The sequence below is a fragment of the Phalacrocorax aristotelis genome, chromosome 2 (genome assembly GCF_949628215.1).
Source record: "Phalacrocorax aristotelis chromosome 2, bGulAri2.1, whole genome shotgun sequence".
NCBI lineage: Eukaryota > Metazoa > Chordata > Aves > Suliformes > Phalacrocoracidae > Phalacrocorax > Phalacrocorax aristotelis.
The window spans coordinates 70,595,931-70,616,917 of record NC_134277.1 but is presented as its reverse complement, the minus strand read 5'-3'; the positions used below and the strand labels follow the sequence as shown (position 1 = coordinate 70,616,917).

Here is a 20,987-nt window from a genome sequence, read left to right as displayed (position 1 = left end):
CACGTATTTTTGTTTCGTTATTTCTGCTGGCCATGCAGAACCGAAGCAGCTGAACAAATGGGCTGGTTGTCTGTTGATGATGCATAGAGAATTACTCTGCTGAACGGAGTTTTTGAGTACAGAGATCACTGCAAGCTTGAGTTGGCCTCCAGAAGTTGATAATAGTTAACACTTGGGCAGGGAGGCATGTGGTTGCTGACAGGAAAGATTCATTTCCTTCTGATCCTAATAAATAGGGAGCTGTATTTCGCATGTTTGAAAAATACAATTTGAATGAATATGCGATACAAACAGCTTTTAGTAAATACAAATTAAAATGAACTATTGGTGGGAATCTGTTTCCAGAACATGAATGTTAACACAGTAATTTGAGTCTAGACAACCAATCTGTATGAGATTTAACTTTGTCCAACTCTGGTAAATTTGGCGTTTCTCATGTTACTTACAAGAAAAACGTGCAGTTCATCTTGTGGCTGACGTAGTATTTGTTTTATATACTCACACAATTAGTTTGAAATTGAGTATTCAGTTACCAGCCTGGGGAAACGTGGGGTTTTTAGAACCTTTTTTTCTAGATTCGTTCTTGTGAGGGAGAGAAAAAAAACCTGGCATATGCTGATATTTGTCTTTTCTTCCCCGAGGGTCGTCCAATTCGTTCCTGTTTGGCTCTGGGCCTCCGGCGCCTGCTGCCGGCCCAGCGTTCGGCACCAGCCAGCCACCAGCATTTGGCCAGAGCCAAGGGTCCAGCCAGCCAAGCGCTCCAAGTTTTGGATCGCTGTCGACAACGTTGTTTTCAGCCGGCGCTCAGCCTGCTCCTCCTGCCTTCGGCTCGGTGACGAGCAGTACTCAGCCCTCCATGTTCGGACAGCAAGCGACCCAGCAGCCAGGGTTTGGCTCCGGTACCACCGGTGCTGGTGAGTGCTGACCATCCTCTTCCCTTTTAGTCTCAAAGTCTATGTATTTTATTTTTCATGAAGTGCACCTTAAATGATACAAAGAAAGACTACTTCTGCCTTCCGCACATTGTTATTTTTATGGAGGGTAATTCTTAAAAAGCATAGAGTTAAGTCATTTGTGTCCCACCCGACTGTGGAGGATGTGCCATAGGTGTGCCAGCTTCGCAGGGAGCCTTCTCTGCAAGCGACTTGGCAGACATGGGGATTGCAACCCCACCCCTAAATATCGGCGTCTGTTTTTGTGAGAAGTGTAGCAATTAAAAGGAAGTGTTGAAAACCATGGAGTGTTCAACGGTAAGATTGTACAAACCAGAATGGCAGAAGCACTGCAAAATTATTTTTGGATTTGCTAGAGTAGCTTTTAGTTATCTGACTTCGTTATCAGGCTTTGGCAATTTCTTTGGATTGGGGGCTTTGGTGTGTAAGAGGAATATGGTCAGAATTACTTTTAAGCATTTATGGGTTAAAACTTTTAAATGAAGTTCTTTTTGCTGATGTAGTATAAAATATCGTGGGAAGGGGGCAGAGAATGATCCTTATTAATTTAAGTGTAAGAAAGAGCTGTTCCACACTAATAAATATTAAAAAAAGAAACACACGCTGCCAGAACATACCTATTTGATATCATCAGGTCAAATACTTAAAGGGAAGGCCGCCACCTTCCCTCTCCGAAGTTTTACGAAATAGCCTCCATCAAAAGTAACCAACATTTTTGTGCTAATCAGTAGATTAGCTGGCACGCTGTGTTAGTCAGTCAGTCTTTCATTAATTGGGTAGCAGTGTAAAGATAAAAATCTCTCTGGGTTGTTTGTGTTCCTCATCAGTTACTTTGATGGTAGGTTTTTGTTTTGTTTTGTGGGGTTTTTTTTTTGTTTGTTCGCTTGGTTTGTTTTGTTTTAAAATGAGGTGCTGTGTTAGTTCATTAAATGGAGTCCCCAGATCGACGGCATGAACGCAAGAAAGTTTACTTAAACATAAATCTACATGATTCAATACTATAATTTAAGACTTTATTCATAAACTTCAGTATGCACAGACATAAACTTAACGGCGGTACAGAAGTTAGCAAACACTTTGCTACCAGTTTGCCAGCAGTGCTACTGTAACAATCCCTCCATGATTCTCTATTAAAGTGACTGAATCCTTCTGTGTACTGTTCCCGTAGTAGCCTGGCACTTCTGGTGCGCCCCCCTCCCCCGACTCTGGCATCTTGATCAACCTGTAAAAAAAATCATTAAAGGCAGCGGGAAGAACATGAGGATTTTGCTGGAAAGGATGAACTAAAATTTCAACTTTCTTACTCCCTTCTGCTTCCACCCCATCTTCCCAGGTTCTCTATTCCAATTTGGAAGTAATACGTCTAGTTTCAACTTTGCAAATAACCCCAGAGTATTTACTTTTGGTGCGAATCCTCCTGCACCAGCAGCACCGGCACAACCTTCTGGCTCTTCAGGATTTTCATTCAGCCAGCCTCCAGCATTTACAGTGGGGTAAGAGACCATATCAGAATTTCACTTGAGCTTCAGGTAGTGTTGGTGGACCGTGTTCAGCCTCTGCCGCTGTTAAATCACGAGATGTTCAGATGAACCTTGGAGTCTGAAACTAAAGTGGGTGGCCTTCGTTGTATTAGCCTGACTGGCTAACTGAGCAGCGGTACCTTTAACAGAGCCTAGTTGTCAGAAATATCAACATAGGTGCAGTTGTCTTGTTCTTGAAAGGTAAAGCCTGTATCTAGCCATTGTGCTGCTACTTGCCTTCTGAATAAGAGAGAACTAATTGCTTTTTGTTTCTGGAACTCTCTTCCTCCCGTTCATCATATGCCATTTGTTGCCAGCTGGCAACTAGCGAGATGAAACTATGAAACAGTTGTTCTGGAATTATCTACTCAGTGCTGCTACTGAATTTTCAGCTACACTGTCCTAAACTCTGCACTACTGATTTCTTTTGATAGGACTAATGGGAAAAATGTTTTCTCTGCCTCTGGATCTTCAGTTTCTGGTCGGAAGATAAAGACTGCAGTTAGACGTAGAAAATAAACACCCGATTGATTGGTAAAGGAACTTTCGAAGCAGCTGCTACCCTGCGTTGTTCAGTTGTTGGGATCGTACCTCGTGCTGGGTTAGCTGAAGTCAGATCTGCCTAAAGGAATAGAAAACTCTGCTGCCCTTCCCTTCCCCTCCCTCTCCCTGGTTAGATATTTTTGGGGTAACGAATAGAGTTGGCGACGGGGCCGTTCTCAAGCAAAACTATTTTAGACTCCAGCAAGTTACTTCTTTCACTGACTCGGCATGGTCTGGCTGTAGCCGTGAGTAGAGCCTGCACAGTGAATGGCTTGTACAATACCTCCTCATCTGCACCACTATGTGCGCTCATCTGCGTTTACTGACGCCTCGAAATTGTAATTATATCAGCGAGGGATGCTGTATAGAGTAGAGAATGTTGATAACGAATGATTTCTATGCTGAGTTTGTGCTGGTGTATGTGTGAAGTGAGTGAGTTTGGGTGTATTGTGCACTAAAATTTTCTGATAGAGGAAGACTGATTAAAGGACGATCCATGCTAAGGACTTGTTAGATCTGTAGTTCTTCATTTAATAATTATATGCTATTTCTATATTTTCATTCTTACAGCCCTTTATCACGTGTCTCGCCTTTGTTATTTTATTATGAAACATGTGTAAATACAATTTTGTTTCTCTGTACTTTTTTGGCATAACAAATCTGTGAAATTGAAATTTTAATTTTGTGTGTTACGGCCATTTTTGTTTAGTATTGTCTCAGATTTTATGTAAATCCCATTATTCAAAGTTGCCTAAATCCATTTAGAAAATCTTTAAAATTGGGAATTCTTAAAGTAAGTTTATTGGCTTTTCTGATCCATTTTTGTTTGGACCAAAAACCAGTATTGTACAAAGTATTAAGTATATATTTTTATATTTACTGAAATGGACTGTGGTGACTTTGGATAATAAGGAAAAGTTTAATATTAAAGCCATGTTTATTACAGTATAATTAACATGTTAAACCATGGGATAAATGCCATCAATAAAAACTATGAAATATCATCTGGCAGTTTTAACTCTCTGTGAAGGCAGCTGCAGGGATACAAGATGATGTGCTCGGCCCGACCGATGGCACGTGCTTTCTCCAACCTCTGCTTTTTGTCAGTGACACTCATGCTGGTCTTAGAGGATCTTAAGTTAGTTAGAGGTTCCCTGTTAAGAAGGAGAGTTTTATTGTAGACTTAAGCTTGGAGCCATAGCTGGCTGCAGTTAACCTTTATAGAGCTGTTAAAAAAAAAACAAAAAAACATTTCAACCATTCTCACAGACACCCACCCCCCCCACCTTCTAACTGAAGAGGAAAAAGTACACCAGACTGTAAATGAGTAATGTGGGGGTTTTCTGCTTCTGTAGCAGTTAGGAGCTTCTTAGAGAACAGACATTGTTCTAGTAAAGGAAGAGGAAACGCTCTCATTTGTTTAGGGATCACAGCTGAATTTTTACTAAGCCCACAGCATTCACTTTACAGCTAGAGCTGAAACAACCTGCCTAAGTTTCATAAAATTTAAGTGTCTTGAGCTGCAGTGCTGGGTTTTTTTGCTAGCACTGCTGCCATTCACCCTAATGCTGCTCAGTACTTGTACAACTGCAGGCACCAGTATTATGAAATGAGATACTTTTCTAACCACAAACGAGACTTGACAGGAAAACAGAGCCTAACCTTTTTTTCTCCTGGGAGCCTTACCCATGTAAGAGCTCCAATCCCTAGAACTAGAAAATATTCAGGAACTAGACTTTAAAACCACACACGTAAGCTGCTCTTCAGTCACATCCTGCCACAGTCACTGTGGAAAGATTATATGCAATTACATGTTTCCAGATGTCTAAATCTGAAAAATGCCCCAAATTTCACTTTTCCTTAGCTCTGTCAGCTGCCAGGTACTCATCCTACCAACAGGAAAAAGCCGAGTCTTCAACACAGCTTGCATAAGAAGCAAACTAAAAGCTCATGCTTACAACAGCATAATGTGTACACACTTCCAGGGACAGGCTGTGTCTTATTGAATTGTAATTTTTTTTCTTTACCTGCTGTGGAAGGGATGGTATTTTTCTAGAGAGTAAGAGATGCTTTCCCATATACCAGAGTGGGTAGCAGTAACATTTTAGCCAGCAGCATTGCTTTTTCTGTCTTCCCCCCCCGCCCCATCTTGAATCCTAATTTCTGGATCACTGCTACAGTAAAGAGAACAGAAGTTCTTCCTGTATTTATACTGAACTTGTAAATAGGCAACACCCACCCTAGAAGGGACTTCAGTTAGCTCTGACAGCTTTCACTTCTGCCAGGCTGACTGCCATGCCTGAACTTTTAACTTCAATGCTTAAGTCAATAGTGTCATTCTTTGAAAGAACAGTTAAGTGATATCTCTGAAGTTCCTTTTCAGCTAAACATCTGCAGGTGGTTGAACAACCTCAGAAGGGTGCTTTATTCAGACCTCCCAAAACATCACTGTAAATGAAGATCAGAACACATACACAAAACATTATGCTAATAAACAGAACAGCACCTGCCAAACTAAAATATTGCAGCATATTTACACAGTACTGATGCTGTTATTTCACCTGAAGACAAGAGAGAGAACCAAGCTCAAACATTTCTACTGCCAACCTCCAAACCTGAAGGCAGAGCAAGACCTTCAGCCACAGAGTGGCATAGTTACACCTAAGGGAGAAACACACAAAAACTGGGCTCTGAAAGAATTCCAAACTACTACTCAGATTTTAATGAAACATTAGCCTTGTTGCTTGTATTCCTTTCCCAAGATACTAATAACATGAGAATAAACAAATTAAAGGTATGTGATCATGCAAAATATTAGGCTTCTTTATTCAGTATTCTGAATATACAATTAGCCAGAATTATAAAGTGAAAATAACCTGTATCTGTACCTTCTGTAGATTTACATCCACAACACACTTCAGTTAATGGTTTCCGCATGCTCCTGAAACACATTCAGTTGTTTTGCTTGGTATTATATGCAAGAAGTAGACAAGTGCTTTCAATCCAAACGGAAGCAAAAAAGTTACCTTCCATCAGCATGATCTATACTGTTCACAGCTCCAAAATGATTTACAGACGCCAATTCACTAACACTGCAGTGTAACATACTCTTCCCAGAGAAAAAGCGGCTGTTATTCCACCTCTTCATTAGCTTTGATGTGGAATAAGTGACAATTCTGAAGACAGTCATGCAAAAAAACTTTTCACATCAATGTTGTGATAAAATACTTAAAGAGGTGAGGGAATACGAACTGTGAAGCAATAATAAGGGATATGATCAACACTACTCATCTCTTTCTATGCATACAGCAGTTTAATCAATGTGGTTTGCCTTACTGTCTGCAGTTCCCTAAGAGTTTATTCACATGACCTGGGCAACTGCTTGGAAAACAACATGATTTTCTAGTTACCTGCCAACTTCCAAAACTGTAGAAGCGACATTTCTTTTAAGGTGGAGTATTTCTAGGTATCTGCTTTCCACAGACTGACAAGCAGAGCTGCTCCTTTCTGCAGTTAATTCAGCCACTTTCTCATCAATCAGAGGTTAATACTTCTGGATTTAATATGTGTTTTTTCCCCCAAACTTCTTTGGCATTTATTAAAACTCCAATACTTTGAAGGTAGCTGCTGGCATCATACCGGAGTAAAACATTTTCTTTAGCTTCTGAATCGATTCCCATTTCATTTGGGCAAAAGATTCTGCTAGACACCTCAATTTCAGTTCTGGGGTAGGTCTTTGCTCACTGGGGGTGGGAGGGGATGGTCAGAACCAGTCTGGAAATCTCATCTTTTGGTATCATCTGACTCCATTTCTTCTTACCACAATAGTCCCCGCTACAATATCATAGGCTGTTCTGTTATGCTGGAAAAACAGCAGTGTAATGAATGCAGGAAAAAATGAAGCAATAGAAAAATTCTTGATCAAAGCTCGTATTGTGGACCTGAAATGAGAACAAAACATTCAGTGCCTTATCTACACTCTTCTGCTTCTCTTCGTGCATAGTTCACTTTCAAGTTTAGTGCCTCAGTCTTGCACAGCACAAAAAAACCCTAATCTATCTCCAGAGTCAGATTATTTTACCAGCTAACCTGAAAAATATTCACAATTGAATAATTGCTACTTTATTCTTAGATCACAGAATCTAACAATAGCTCTTGCAATCTAATTACTGCAAGGGCCACTAGTAACAAAATGGTGCATTTGCTTCCAAATCACAAGCTTTCCACGCTATTAACCTGAAAGCAACATGACCGAGCTAAGAGCACTTACGTTGTCATACTGACATTAGAAGATGGAATGACTAACACACGGCTGGGCGCAATAAGTACAGATGTATCGCATGTCACAACTCGCAGTCCAAGCAAGAATTTCCCTGGGGTTGCTCCACCTGCTCCCCAAATACAGATTATCTGTAAAAGAAAAGTCATTTCAGTTCCACACACCACCATGTTGTTGACTGGTCTAGCAAACTTGTTTTTCATCAAAACTACGTGAATGTTACAAGCTTGAACATAACCCAAAATGCCGAAAAGAGGATTTACTTTATAGGCCAATAGTAATATAATTTTTTTTCAAGCATTTGTTCTACAGCTAACAACTATTAATTACAGAAGTTAATGTTTATGAGTAGTTACCTCATAGAAGCAGACTAATAACCTGTAGATGAGAGCTACTACCATCATTTTCTGCAAGTCTTCCATGGACGTATCTTCATCTATTTCTTCTATTATGTAATGCATGGCAAATTTAGAGATGTCCCTGTACAAAATAAGATTGAACTTTCAAACCATCCTTTCTCCCAATACCCATGTTACCCCTTTAATACTAGAATTCACTCCTTCAGTTCTGGTATTAGTACAAGAACAAGAGCTCCTTGGCTTCTTTGAGACTAAGCAAGCCATTAAAATTCAGAACACTAGGCTTCCTTCTGAGCTGCTGCCTAGTTTGTCTTTTTCACTAAGAAAAGATCATTCCTTATTACCACTTTTACACAATGGTGTCCCTGGGTAGTGAGCTGCAGAATTGTTCTGGCAACTCTCACACTTCTTGGGAAATGAACAAGATATTCTGTGTGTGATCATCTTAACTCTGTATAAATGGAAGGCGCCTGAGTCCCTTCCTTGCAGGAACTCTCAGGGAAAAAGAGAAGACAGCACTCTTCTATATGAATGCAAGCGAACAGTTGCAAGTCGCCCCAAGCAAGCAAGGGAGACCTATCCTTTCCCTTGCATCATCAGGGTTCCTCATTCTCAGTAGTCTTTGCTGCTCACCATACTCTCCTAGAGGCAGGCACATGGGTGTGCAAGAGGAAGTTTTAGGCTTAAATCAATTGAAACCTTCAACAAAGCTATACAAAGCATCAATTTGGAGTCATATTTTCAGAACATAATGTTAAATCTGTAGAGTTTATCTGGTACCTGGAACGGACATACTTGCAACACGTATTTAGGCAAGGACTTTTCACTCACCCGTCTAAGTGAGAATTTCTACTCACATAGAATGTGCCGTCCCACTTCTAAACAGCCCGTCTACATTTGTGCTACTTGCCCTCCTCTTTATTCAGACTTAAAGATCAAAAAAGATAAGGAATTTAAAAAAATAGTGTGACACAACCTGCATTTCCCTTCAACCCAACCTTGGCCTGAAGTCTCTGTATCAAGCCTGCAAGGACCTGCTTTTGTCATGACAACTCCTCAGCCTAACCTCAAGCACACTGTATCTCTCAAGAAAAAAAATAATCCCAGAACATATCTCTGAAGTTATTGTAAGCAACTTACTGGCTCTTGCAAAAGTAGTAATACTGAATATACTGTAAATTAACTGAAAAAGATTCCCTCTCTTTCCCTTGCCTTCACTACTTTACAGAATCAATATACATATAGTTGTTCCCCATCTTTCCAGTATTTCATCTTGTATTTCTCAGCCTACTAAAAAACAAGATGGAAATACAATCTGTCAGGTTAGAGTTGGAGGTTTTGGCAACTGAACAGAACTGAGAGTTTGGCATTTTAATTGCATGTTTATCTGAACATCATTTACATTGACATATTTATTGTTTTGGATTTGATGCTCTTCCACACACTTTTCAAGCAGCAATTTAAGGTGTTTGAAAGGTGTTATCTCTATAGTATCAGTTTACAGTCAGTCAACATTTGGAAGGTTTATAGCAGAAAACTTGGATTCTAAAATGTGTGTGTACAGAAATGGAATTACCGACTACACCAAGCTCTCATCTCCTAACCAGACCGAAATATTTGATTACACCAGCCCAAAGCAGAGGAACTAAATGAACTACGGAATAAAATATCTACAGTAGAAGCAGCAGATAAAGAAACAGTCTTTGAAGTAAATTATTACATCTAAGAACGTGAAATGAAGACTTTCGGTCTAGTGTAGCATTGATACACGTGATGCTTAATCATACTTCTTTAGAAATCCAACTTATGCCCAGTAAAGACTGCAGCATGGTAGCACTCCTAGCAATCAGGCTGTATTTTAAGAGTACATACATATCTGATATGCAAGATCTGAAATTTTTTTTTTGTTGTGGGTTAGCATTGTTTTGGTCACAAATTACAACACAGCACCACAGGAGACGCTATGAAGAAAATTAACTCCATCCCAGCCAGACCCAGTATATTTTTAAAGGCTGTTTAAAAACCAAATTTATTTGTCAATGTTTTTTTCTTTGACATTTTTAGAGGACTTTTTAAAAATCTTGCTATCGCCTCCCAAAAATAAGACTGCAGGTCTAATCTATCATTCGTAAGGAGTTTGTGAGCCTGTGAAGACACCTGTATAAATTCTTTGATCCCATCAGCTGACCCAAACCCAGAAGTCTTTAAAAGGAGGTTAACCTAGTGGTGTTTTTTCCTCAACTCTTGACAGTTACTAAGTGCCTTCACATGCATAAGCATAACCTATATACATCACGACACCTCAAAGAGCGTGAAGAGCTTGAAGCTGTATATAATAAAGCTTTAAATTGTTCAACTTACTTTATTCCACTGAGGTGCATAATACTTAAAACAATGGTTGCCTTTATAAAGAACAGAATAAAAAAATCCACCATCTCTGCTATGAACCTGTGTGCCAGCGAAGGGATAATGAACTCCCGACCTGTAACAGAAATAGTTAACGTTACCGAGATTTTACTGCACTAACATGAAGTTATCATCCAAACTAAACATTATCACTATCGTCTGAAGAGCGTTTCACATTAACCTTGCTGCATGAACATTGTCAAGATCTTGATCGCAGCTCACATCATCTTTGAGAAAACTTCTAAAAGTGTATGAATAAAAAAAAAATCATCTGAATAGTTTAAATTGAGTTGTAAGAACCTTCTTCAATTAAATCAAACTCTTTCAGAACTCTGAGTCCCCTCAATTCCAATTACAGGCAAAATCCTACCCTGCTAAAGAACCAAAGTACATTGAAGATGCATCAGTTTTTGTGTTTTGTCTTTTTTTTTTTCATTTAGAACTGCTTCATAGCAACAGGTTTCAGTAAATCTGACAGTTCAGGTAAAAGGAAAATTAGATCTTAGAACTAACACCACTTTTCTACCACTGAGCAGCAAGGCTTACACACATATCAAGTACCAGCTCTCTAAAACACAGCCTATTGTGTCTCAAGTCAGACTTAAACAGGAGCAGATGATACTAGCCATACCAGGCATAAACATTCCTATAGATGTCTTTAATAAAAACACAGCATGCTGCCCTACCACTAGCCAGAAAATATAACACATTTCTCCTATTTAACTGGCCAAGTGCAAATGGGGGCAAAATAAGTTACAAGCTTTTGTTGCTAATACTACCTCAGATGATTAAAGCAAAGAAAATATTAAGAGTATCTTTGAAAGTTTCCAAAGAAGAGTGTTGCAAAATTATTTCATCTGAACCCATCTACCCCTCTGTATTTCCCAAAGAACAAACATGACTACTCACATGAAAGCAGCAAGGACTCGCATCAGAACTTCATTTAGAAATACCCAAGTAGCACTAGATGTAACTTGTGGAAAATAGTGATGGCGTTTGTTAGTGTTTCTGAGAATGCCAGCCCACACACAGAGGGAAAGGAGAAAAGGAAAGAGAACCATTCCTCTCTCCAATCTCAAAAAAAAAAAAAAAAAAAAATCATCGAATTTCACCCAGAATAAGCCTCTGGCTTATTCAACTGCCAAGGCTGATAATGTCAGTCATGGCTGCCCAAGCTATGCCAACAAAGCTGAAAGCCCACAGTACTTGGATGCTTGTTAAATGGGGTAAGTATAATGAAGCAGTGATTAGGTAAGAGCAAGTTCCTCTTTAACATACCTCGGTTTATAGATCTTTATTTCATACCCATTTCACTGATAACTCTGCACTGATACTATCGAGTAGCACGACTGTTACATAAATAATACTAAAATGGATTCCATTCTCATTGTCAAAGCAAAGTTGTCAACTAAATTCTCATTACAGATTCTTCAGCTAAGGAAGAAGGGAACATTGCCAGTCTCCCCAATCCTGGCTTAAGCATACAGCGCTGGATAAAAGTGTTCATTTGCTCTGTTAAAAGGAGCACATTCGCTGAAGGTAGTGGCAGTTTGATTTGAATATATTAGACTCAATGACTGAATAAAGAAGCAGCTAAGTGGGGTCAAGAAAATAAGTATTCAGATTGTGTTAAACTCCATTATATTAAGAGGCCTTGGCAACACTTAAGACTCTGGCAGATTTCCATCACAGTGATTTGAGATGTTCCTCATAACAGAAATCCACTATTTTGCCAGGGGTTACTATTTGTATGGCAGGGACAGCCAATTGCAACATAGGTCCATCTCAGCTCAAAGTCTAAGACCTTACATGAAGCTAGCAATAAAGCTGGGTTTGCACCAGCCAGCCAGGCAGGGCAGCCAAGGCTTGGACACACTTTTTGCTCTGCTGTTCCCAGCAGAAGAGCAGTAATCTCCTGCAGGAAGGCAGGGAGGGGCAAGGAGAGGAGGTGTCTTAAATCATTGCGATCGTCCACAAAAAGCCTGCTACTGCCCAGAATGCTGTTAATATTGGTGCTCTAACACACACCCACAGGCAGATTGAACTGGAAAAGGCAGTTACCCATTCCACTTTCTGACATCCCAGTTTAAAACCTGCAACATTAACATAAGCTGTCACTTATTTCAGCTTAGGTAAGCACACCAGGCTGTAAACTGTGGTGACGCAGGGATGGATACATGACCTGCCCTGCCAAGCCTGCTGTGTGGGCAATAATCTGCAGCAGAAAAGAAGGAGCTGTAATCACTTTAGCTGTTCCAAATACATCCATTTGCAATCTGCAGCCAAAGCACCAGCACAACTGTCTTTGTTTATATTTGTATCACTATATCACATACAGAGTTCCCTTAAGAAGACTGGGTGTTGCCAGAGTATTTAGCATTCAGAATAGCCACATTCAGCAGTATCAAGTGCTATTTGTGCCATAAACTAGCTTTAGCATATGGAATTCCTGGAGACCTAGGTGAAAATCCAAGAATCATTTCAGCCTAGCCTTTGTCCACACCCTCTTCTTCAATGACTGTCAATAACTGTTCATAAGGAATGTGTAACTCAGTATCAGGGCACAATTAAAGAAAACACTACTTTGTGTTCCAAACTTGTTTAAACAACACCTGCTTCAAACCACAAGAAAGAAGCAAGCTCAGAAGCTAGATTCCCTTCCCTTCAAAAGAAAGAAAAAGCAACTGAAAACGTTCTCACCTCACACCCAGCCACTAAGCTTACAAATAATGTTAGAGACCAGTAATGCTGTACTTTCCCCTGCAGAAAGAAAGGAGACCTGGCTCTTATCCAGAATTCTTTAGCACTGTTCTGCTCCATGGTTTTCTACTGTTGCTCCAGCTGGTACCAAACATTCAGAGAACCCCACTCAGGCGCTCCTCGACTTGGTAAGAAACGTTTGTGCGCTCTAAGTTTTACCTCTGACCTGACGAGAGCAAACCTGTCTCAGCCTCGAACAAATATAAACAGAAGCCCTGCTATGCACGGGTCTTCAATTTTTACAGCCATAACAGACTTTTGTTTATCTCAGGTCCTGCCACTAGCTTGTTGAACATAAGCATGTTTTTACTTCTCCACTTTAATTTCATAAAATTATTTTATTTGAGCACCGAGAGCCCACTAAAACTGATGAAGTTAGTTTAGATTTCATCGTCCAAACAGGCCGCTTATAAAGCTAGATGCATTAACAGCCCGTGACCACAAGAAAAGCAGAACAGGCTCCTTCACAGCCATGAAAACATCTTAAAAGCAGTAAAGCCGCGCGCACAAGTCAGCCATCTCAAACCTGCTTACGGATTAAGTTCGGGATTTACAAACCCGGCATCTGGGCTGTCACCTTTTACAAGCCACGGCTACTCGCCCGGGGCAGAAGCGCAGCGACCCCGCGGTTGCAAAACCCCCAGCTTCCTTCTCGAGGTGCCGCTTCCCAGAAGGGCGGCGGGGCCCCCGCGGCCCGAAGACGCTGCGGGCAGCGGGCCCGGCGGCACTGGCGGCGGGGGGTACACGGGCACGCCCCGGGCCCCGGCCCGCCCGGCGGGCGGCGGCTCTCCGGGACCTGCCAAGGGCTCTCCTTCTCCCCACACGAAGCGTCCCCGCCCGCCCCCACTCACCCGCCGGCCGGCCCGTCTCCCTGGGGGTGCCGCTGGTGCCGGCGGCGCTGCCGGAGGCCGCCCTGGGCAGGGGGCCCAACCTGCCCGCCGCTCCGGGCCAAGCGGGGGCTGAGGCGGCGGAGGCTGCTGCTGGGGCGGCGGCGGCGCGGGGCGTCGGCCCGGTGGTGGCCGTGTGGGCCGGCGCCGGAGGGAAGAGGTAGAAGGGGCTGCAGTAGGCGGCGGCGGCCGGCGGCGGGGACGGAAGGTCCGGCGGCGCGGCGAGGCGAGGGGCTCCGGCGGCGGCGGCGGCGGCGGCTGCGGCGGCAGCGGAGGCGGCGGCGGCAGCGGAGGCGGCGGCAGAGGCAGCGAGGAGGGCGGGCAGGGATGCCTGCCCGCCCAGGTAACCGCAGTACGAGTCCCAGAGCCACTGGTGCACACGCCGCGCGTACTCCGCCGCGCTCAGCGGCTTCGCCCCGCCGCCCTCGTCCCCGCCGCCCGCCGGAGGGGAGCACGGCAGTGACGAGGCGGCGGCGGACTCCCCTCCAGCGACGCTATCGCCGTTCCTCTCGCTGTCGTCCCCCGCCATCGCTGCCGCCCCGCCGCCGGTCCGGCCCGCGCCAGGCTCCGCCATCTCCTCCCTCCCCGCTGACACTGAGTGCCTTCCCTCATCGCGCATGCGCTGGGGAGGCGCCTCGCCTCTCCCACTTACCGCGGCGGAGCGGGGGGGAAACCGGACAAACACCAGGCGGAGTTCCTCGGGCATCCGGCCTGACGGGGAGCGTACCACTCTGAGGCGAACCCTTTCCTGCCGTTGCGCCAGGAAAGAACCAGGCTTGCTCACCACCACCACCACGCCCCCCGCAGTAAGATGGTATCGCCTCGCGTGGAGGCTAGGACGCGGTCTGCCTGGGGCGGTTCCAAGCGCGCAAAGGGGGTGGGGAGGGAGAAAAAGAAGGCCGCCGATCGCTGTGTGCGCAGTGCAGCAGCGTGCGTATAGAAGGCACGTCACTTTTCCTTAGCGTAAACAGCAGGGTTCCCCCGCCCCCGGTTCCTGCCGTCGCCCGGCGGCAGGGCGGGAAGCTGCCGCCCTCTCAGCGGGGCGGCCGCCGGCGGGGGAGGGGGTAGGCGTCCCTCGCCGCCCGGTGTCGCGGACGGGCGGCAGCTGTGAGAGCTGGCCGCGGGCGGTGGGGTTGCTTGCGGCTGCATGTTGTGTCATAGCGTGGAAAGGGAGCCTCCATCTTCTGTGCGGGCCGCCGACTCCCTTACGCTGCCCGCCCGGTGCGCTTGGCAGGGCGCGCCGCGGGGCCGCAGCGCGAACTTCCCTCTCTCCCTGTCCCTTCAGCTGGCTTCCGGGTTTGGGCCAGGTCAGAGGTACATTACTCTTCATGGGCTGTAGTGGATGAGGTCATAAATCCAAATTGAGGAATAAAAATTACCTGTCCTCCCGCCTGGGATTGTCGCTGTTGTTCCTGACCTTTAGCCACTTCCTAAACACTCGCGTCGCTATTAGGACGTGGGTTGAAATTGTTCAGGGACAGAAAAGGTGTTAAACTGTTCCTGTGTGCTTCTACAGTTTGATTTTGTTGTCTAAATATCCCTTTTTTTCCACCTCCCCTTTTTCGTCTTTTCCTCTGTCACATTCATGTTCTTCCTCTGCAAAAATGCTGAACAAAGAACCGGGAGCCCTACAGCAAGTTTGAACACAGTTCTCCAAATTAATTTTTAATATTTAAGGTTCCCGTGTACTCTTAAGCATCTCAGCCAGACCACAAGCTCCATAAAACAGAGGTGTTAACATAACTCCGTACTGAATGAACTGGTAACGTATACTATAAACATAGAACACTTCCCATTTTTAACACAGCAAACAGCACAGCTGAAAAAACCAGAAGTTCATCCCTCTTTCTGTTAGATTAAAACAAATACGTTATTTTCCAATGTAACCCCAGCTCATTTAAAAACTGAAGTAGTTTCTGAGGTGCGAGTCTCTCACGTAGACAAGCTGAGGTGAATTGACAAAAGTGTTCGGCAAATAACCCACACCACCGTAGCTAAATGCAGTTACGTTAGGTGCTGGCACTCATTATGTAGACACAGTTTTAATTACACAGGCATGTGTTTTGTAACAGACCTGGGTGAAATAAATACGGGCAAATGATTTGGGAAATATCGCAAGTTTTAGCATGATTAGGAAGGACAATGAAGAATCAAAGAAAGACAGGAAAGAAGGTAGACAATTGATAGAAGAAAACATGGTCTTAAACCAGCTATTGACTCCTAATAGAAAAACTGGCTAGGACAACTGACTGACGGTAAAAGTAGCGTAACAGAGCTTCTTCCTTTATAGTATTTCACACTTCATCAGCTACAATCTATCAATCTATTTCATTTTTTTAAATTGGATTTTCACCACAAACACTTCAGGACCAAACAGTGTTTGGCTTTTTTTTTTTTTTTTTTTTTTTTTGTGCTTGTGTGTTAGTGCGGCCACAGGTTTTGCAAGCCAGATCAGATCTTAAGATACAATGTCAAGAAGTCACAGGGTTGTATAATGCTGCCAGTCACATGTAAATTTTAGGGCCACCAGCAGCATCACGTAGATGTAACCACTCTGCAATTATGCTGGATACTCGAGGTGAACCTGAATCACCGAGGGCAGAGAGAAGGGGAGTAACAGGTGACAGAGACAATGTAACATTTCTTCATTCCCAAATTCTTCCATCATCAGTTTTTCATTCTTCTGCCTTATAAAAATAACCTACAAAAGACCCACAAATTCTGTAAAGCATTCCGATTGTTCTATTCTGTGATGCATATGATAAAGAGATTCTGCAACAACAGTGCTTGCCAGTGGCGGGGAGCTCACAGCTTAGGCTTTTGGTGACAAAGGGGCTTGTTTCATTGCTGTGTTAGATTGCCACACATGCTATGGGAGTATTTATAATCTTCTGCAGCGTTGATTTCTCCCTACTTTACTTTGCTTTCTCTTGTCAGCAGAGTCAGAAAGGGAGATAATATTGGGTAGTTCATTGTACCAGTTGATGAAATTAAGTGGTTGAAGGCCTTGACAGTTAAATATCCTCATTAGAAATGAGATTTAGGCAAGAGGAAATGTTTTGAACTAGATCAAAAGAGGGAGGTAGGCACCTAAAAGCTGATAGTGCAATAGTTAATTTTTAAGGGAAATCTGGAATCCCATCTTACGCTCTTTAAGTATAGGTAATGCTGAAAAGCCCGATCTGTTGCTCCTGAGTAGGGAATCTTTTATAGTCAATAGGAAGTAGTAGAGCACTGGTCCGCGGTAAATCTAGCCGTTCAGAGGTACAGATATGTATCTTTGCTCATTTTTAATACTCATTCTAGTGCCTTGTTTTCAAGGCAGGGTTTTAAACAGTTTTTAAAAACAAAGAATTGCTGAAGCTTTCGTCTGGGTATACGAAACGGAAGTTCAATTCCTTCCTTTGCTTGGGGGATGCAGATCACATCTCCTGCATCATGCTGAAGTGTTCTAATAATAGCATCTCTTTTAAAGAGTCCTTGGGTGAGAGTTGTTGGACATTAATCAGCAGCAACCTCTTGTCATTCCAAAGTGGTTAATTATTGTTGTGCCCAGCAGCCTACATACACTCATGCTATTTAGACATTTGCATCAAGTATCTATGTTCATGTGCAGAGTGAAATGAAATGCAAATGTTGGTCAAAAAGATTCTTCATTACAGAAACATACAGACTAAGATGCCAAAGGGCGAGATACTTTACCCCTTGTTGTGGCAAGCAGCCAGGTACACAACATGAAACTTGAGCCAAAAACCAAATGCATGCATTTACATAAGTATAAAGTAAAACATTCTATATTTCAGTGTAGAAAAATGGCACAACTGTCTCCCAAATTAAATCAATTTAGCCTTTTACTCTGAAACCGATCTATATCATCCATCTGAGGATTTTGGAGGAGAGGTTGGCTCTAAAAGCTATCATGGTCCACTGAGAGGCATTGTCTTTCTAATAGACGCAACTGCAGGTGTAATACAGACAAAAAACAGAATCCTGGTGCTCACAGCTGATAAAAAGGTCATAGCAAATCAGCTGGGGGAAAAAAAAAGGAACTTTTCCAGTGTTATCTTAGGGTACATAGATTTCTAGTACAGTTGCCCGTTTACCAGTACTATCTGCTTTGGGAGTTGTGTGTAAATACTTTTATTTGCCTTTTACCTTGACCTGGTTTGAATGAAGAGTAACCAGAAACCAGCTTTACTCAGGAGCGTGGCACTTGGAAGCCTTACCAGTTACCTAATTCCCTATCACATTCTTTAGTGTTCCCAGAGGGGGAATATGAGCGTGGCTCCATTGAAGCAGCATTGGAACTAAGGGTCTGGAGAAGAGAGTTTGGTGGCCAGTGGTGATCAGGTTGGGTTCTTGGCGTGCAGCAAGGCTTAGGGAGCCAGGGTTAAGCCTAGAAGGTCACCACTGAGTTTTGGGTGGTGGAGTAGAGAGTGTTTTCTGTTCTTCTGCAAAGATTTGGCACCCAAAATGATTTTTCAGGACTATTTCCACCATAAACAGTGGGCAGGTTCTTGTTTTCTAGCAGTTCTAATGTTCCTAGGGGAGTGCTATTTATGATTTTTATCTAATGACTGCTTCATATGTCAGGGACCTATTTATAGGCACCTTCTGAGGGCAACAGTTACTGCTGGGCAGTGTTTTCACAGCAGTGGACCCAAATCACCTCCATTAGGGAAACTGAATCTGTCTTGTATGTTCTTGATGACTGTTCTGCTTGCTAGCACATCATGTAATCGAGTGAACATTACCTCCATTTGCCTGTGAAAAAAGTGGCAGGTGCCTCATCTTAGGGGGACCCCAGCCGAACAGCACATCAGGTGAGTGCATTAAGGGTGCATACTGAGTTGAGCCCCTGAAGGGTTTCAGATGGGCAAATCTTGATCTCTGGGAAAGAAATACAATGCACAGGTTTATAAACATGCATATAGTGCAGTCACGATGAAGGAATGCATGCAGGTGCAGATACAGGTACACTGAGGACTCAGGAAATAGTAAGAACAAGAATGGTTTGTCTGGATAATAACTATGGCACTGGGGAGCCTTAGCAAGTGCCTAATTCCCTAAGACACTGAAAAGATTTCTGGTTTTCAAATGCACATGTGAAATTACTTACCCCTATATATTCATTAGCTCGGTTAAATATTACTTTTGAGTTCAATCAGGTATTTTTTTAAAAAGTCCTTTCAATGGAGATATGCTTAGCGATGTTCAAACGAACAGAATAACAAATTAATCACTCATAACAGGTAGATATTTTTTTCTTCTTCATCTCACTAAAACCTTCTCTTTTTACCAAGATGATAATTTCAAACTAAAATAAATCTTTTAATGTTTTTTTCAGTGACTTTTAGAGAGTAGAGTTTCCCAGTGCTTTGACAAACAGGGTGCACGTCTTCTGCAAACACTGCTGTCCAGCATTGCTTAGTGAACAGAGCTCAGGAGGGCCTGGGCCTCAGCTGGTTTCTGCCATCTGGTGGATACATGGAGTCACTACCTCAGTACTTCTAATTTCCACTAATTCTTAGTAACCAATATTCTAAATATCACAGACTCACAGAAGGGTTAAGGTTGGCAGGGACATCTGGAGGTCATCTGGTCCAACCCCCTGCTCAGGCAGGGCCACCTATGGCCAACCTAGTCCACGGTTGCCCAGGACCGTGTCCAAATGGCTTTTGAATGTCTCCAAGGATGGAGACTCCATTGCCTCTTTGGGCAACCTGTGCTCGGTCACTTGCGCAGTGAAAAAGTGTTTCCTGATGTTCCGAGGGAACCTTCTGTGTTTCATTTTGTGCCTGTTGCCTCTGGTCCTGGCACTGGGCACCACTGAGGAGAGCCTGGCTCTGTCCTTTTTGCACCCTCCCTTCAGTTATTTATAGACATTAACAGATCTCCCCCGAGCCTTCTCTTTTCCAGGCTGAACAACCCCAGCTCTCTCAGCCTTTCCTCCTGGGACTGTTGCTCCAGTCCCTTCATCATCTTCGGGGCCCTTCACTGGACTCTCTCCAGTACATCCATGTCTCTCTTGTAGGGAGGAGCCCAGAACTGGACACAGCACTCCAGGTGTGGCCTCACCAGTGCTGGCCAGAGGAGAAGGATCACCTTCCTTGACCTGCCAGCAGTGCTCCTCCTTATGCAGCCCAGGACACTGTCAGCCTTCTTTGTCGCAGGGGCACGTCACTGCTCCATGTCCAACTTGGTGTCCGCCAGGACCCCCACGTCCTTTCCTGCCAAGCTGCTCTCCAGTTGGGCAGCCCCCAGCATATACTGGTGCATGGGGTGGTTGTTCCCCAGGTGTAGGACTTTGCAGTTCCCCTTGTTGAGGTATTTGTACAGAGTACTTCACCGGTGCTTTTACAGAGGTTCTATTTAAGAAAGTATGAGGTCCATCAAAGCTTTTCATAGGAAAAAAAAACTTTACATTTGGACACTTAGTAAAAAATCTTCTTTTTTACACGTATGTTACTGGCTGATTGACAGCATCTGTACGGGTGAATATTTGGCCCATGCAGGTTTATAAAAATGAACTGGCTAATTACACCATACACATTTGTTCCATATCAATATACGCACCAAATGCACTGTTCTCTGTTTTGACAGTTGCACTGATTTAGAGCATAACCACAATTTTAGTGCACTATAGAGCTGAAATAAAGGGGCGTATCTTGTGTGATAGCATGCAGTAAAAAGAAATTATCAATAAGGCCTTAGGGATGCTCAGCATTTAGCACTTCAGTCCTTGCTGGAGTCAACTATTAAACACAGATCAAATCATCATTCTGCAGCTTGTTGACTATTTCTATCTCAAGATATACTTGATTTTTCAGAAAATAACTTTTTAACCATTAATTGTACACAAACTCATATAGGATAGAATCAGAACCTGGATTTATTTTGTTTTTTAGCACTCCTTTATACTTTTGAGGTCAAAGATAGGTTGTAGGGAAAGAACAGTCCAATTGACTGGAAATGTATGAAAAGTATTTTTTATGAGGACCAGAACTAACAAAAGCTGGTTATAGATTTTTTTTTTTGTCACATAGCTGACTAAGAGTACTGGATAAAAGCTATTTGCATATTTATAAAGTCTCTCTCCTATTTTTCTGGTGTCCAATAATGCATGGACTTGTAGCCTTTTGTCCAGCTGAAGCAATCACATTGGGCCTGTCCATGCAATACCTTCTTCCTTTTAAACCTATGCCAAAGTTCTCAGGTGTGTTCAGACTGTCAGGCGTGCACTGTCACTGCATAAGTCTTCTTCCTGTTATGAAACCAGT

The 20,987-nt window shown here is 43.1% G+C and overlaps 2 protein-coding genes and 1 long non-coding RNA gene across 11 annotated transcripts in view; 2 read left to right on the top strand and 1 right to left on the bottom strand.

Moving 5' to 3' along the window:
* The window catches only part of NUP153 (nucleoporin 153), a 47,348-nt gene extending 43,328 nt beyond the window's left edge, over positions 1-4,020 (top strand). For all 5 annotated transcript variants that reach the window (XM_075083990.1, XM_075083987.1, XM_075083989.1 and 2 more), the window contains 3 exons: positions 642-914; positions 2,287-2,446; positions 2,908-4,020. In XM_075083990.1, coding sequence (XP_074940091.1) covers positions 642-914; positions 2,287-2,446; positions 2,908-2,992 — 518 coding nt within the window. In that variant the 3' untranslated portion in view covers positions 2,993-4,020. The remainder of the gene's footprint in view (positions 1-641; positions 915-2,286; positions 2,447-2,907) is intronic.
* On the bottom strand, positions 3,935-14,347 carry FAM8A1 (family with sequence similarity 8 member A1). 5 transcript variants are annotated; one of them, XR_012659053.1, is made up of 7 exons: positions 13,672-14,347; positions 10,016-10,136; positions 7,652-7,775; positions 7,287-7,426; positions 6,043-6,957; positions 5,905-5,957; positions 3,935-4,170 (listed from the first exon to the last, which is right to left on the bottom strand). XR_012659053.1 is itself a non-coding variant. In XM_075083995.1 (5 exons), exons 1-5 carry the CDS (start codon positions 14,324-14,326, stop codon positions 6,813-6,815), a joined length of 1,185 nt encoding a protein of 394 aa, XP_074940096.1. In that variant the 5' UTR covers positions 14,327-14,347; the 3' UTR covers positions 5,814-6,812. The 5 variants fall into 5 exon arrangements, 1 of the variants encoding a protein (XP_074940096.1); XR_012659054.1 differs by having other exon boundaries at positions 6,427-6,957; XR_012659052.1 differs by having other exon boundaries at positions 5,905-6,957.
* An 84-nt stretch (positions 14,348-14,431) lies between these two features.
* Positions 14,432-20,987, top strand: part of LOC142053008 (uncharacterized) — a 52,239-nt gene continuing 45,683 nt past the window's right edge. The window contains exon 1 of the long non-coding RNA XR_012659057.1: positions 14,432-14,513. This is a non-coding gene — a long non-coding RNA (uncharacterized LOC142053008). The remainder of the gene's footprint in view (positions 14,514-20,987) is intronic.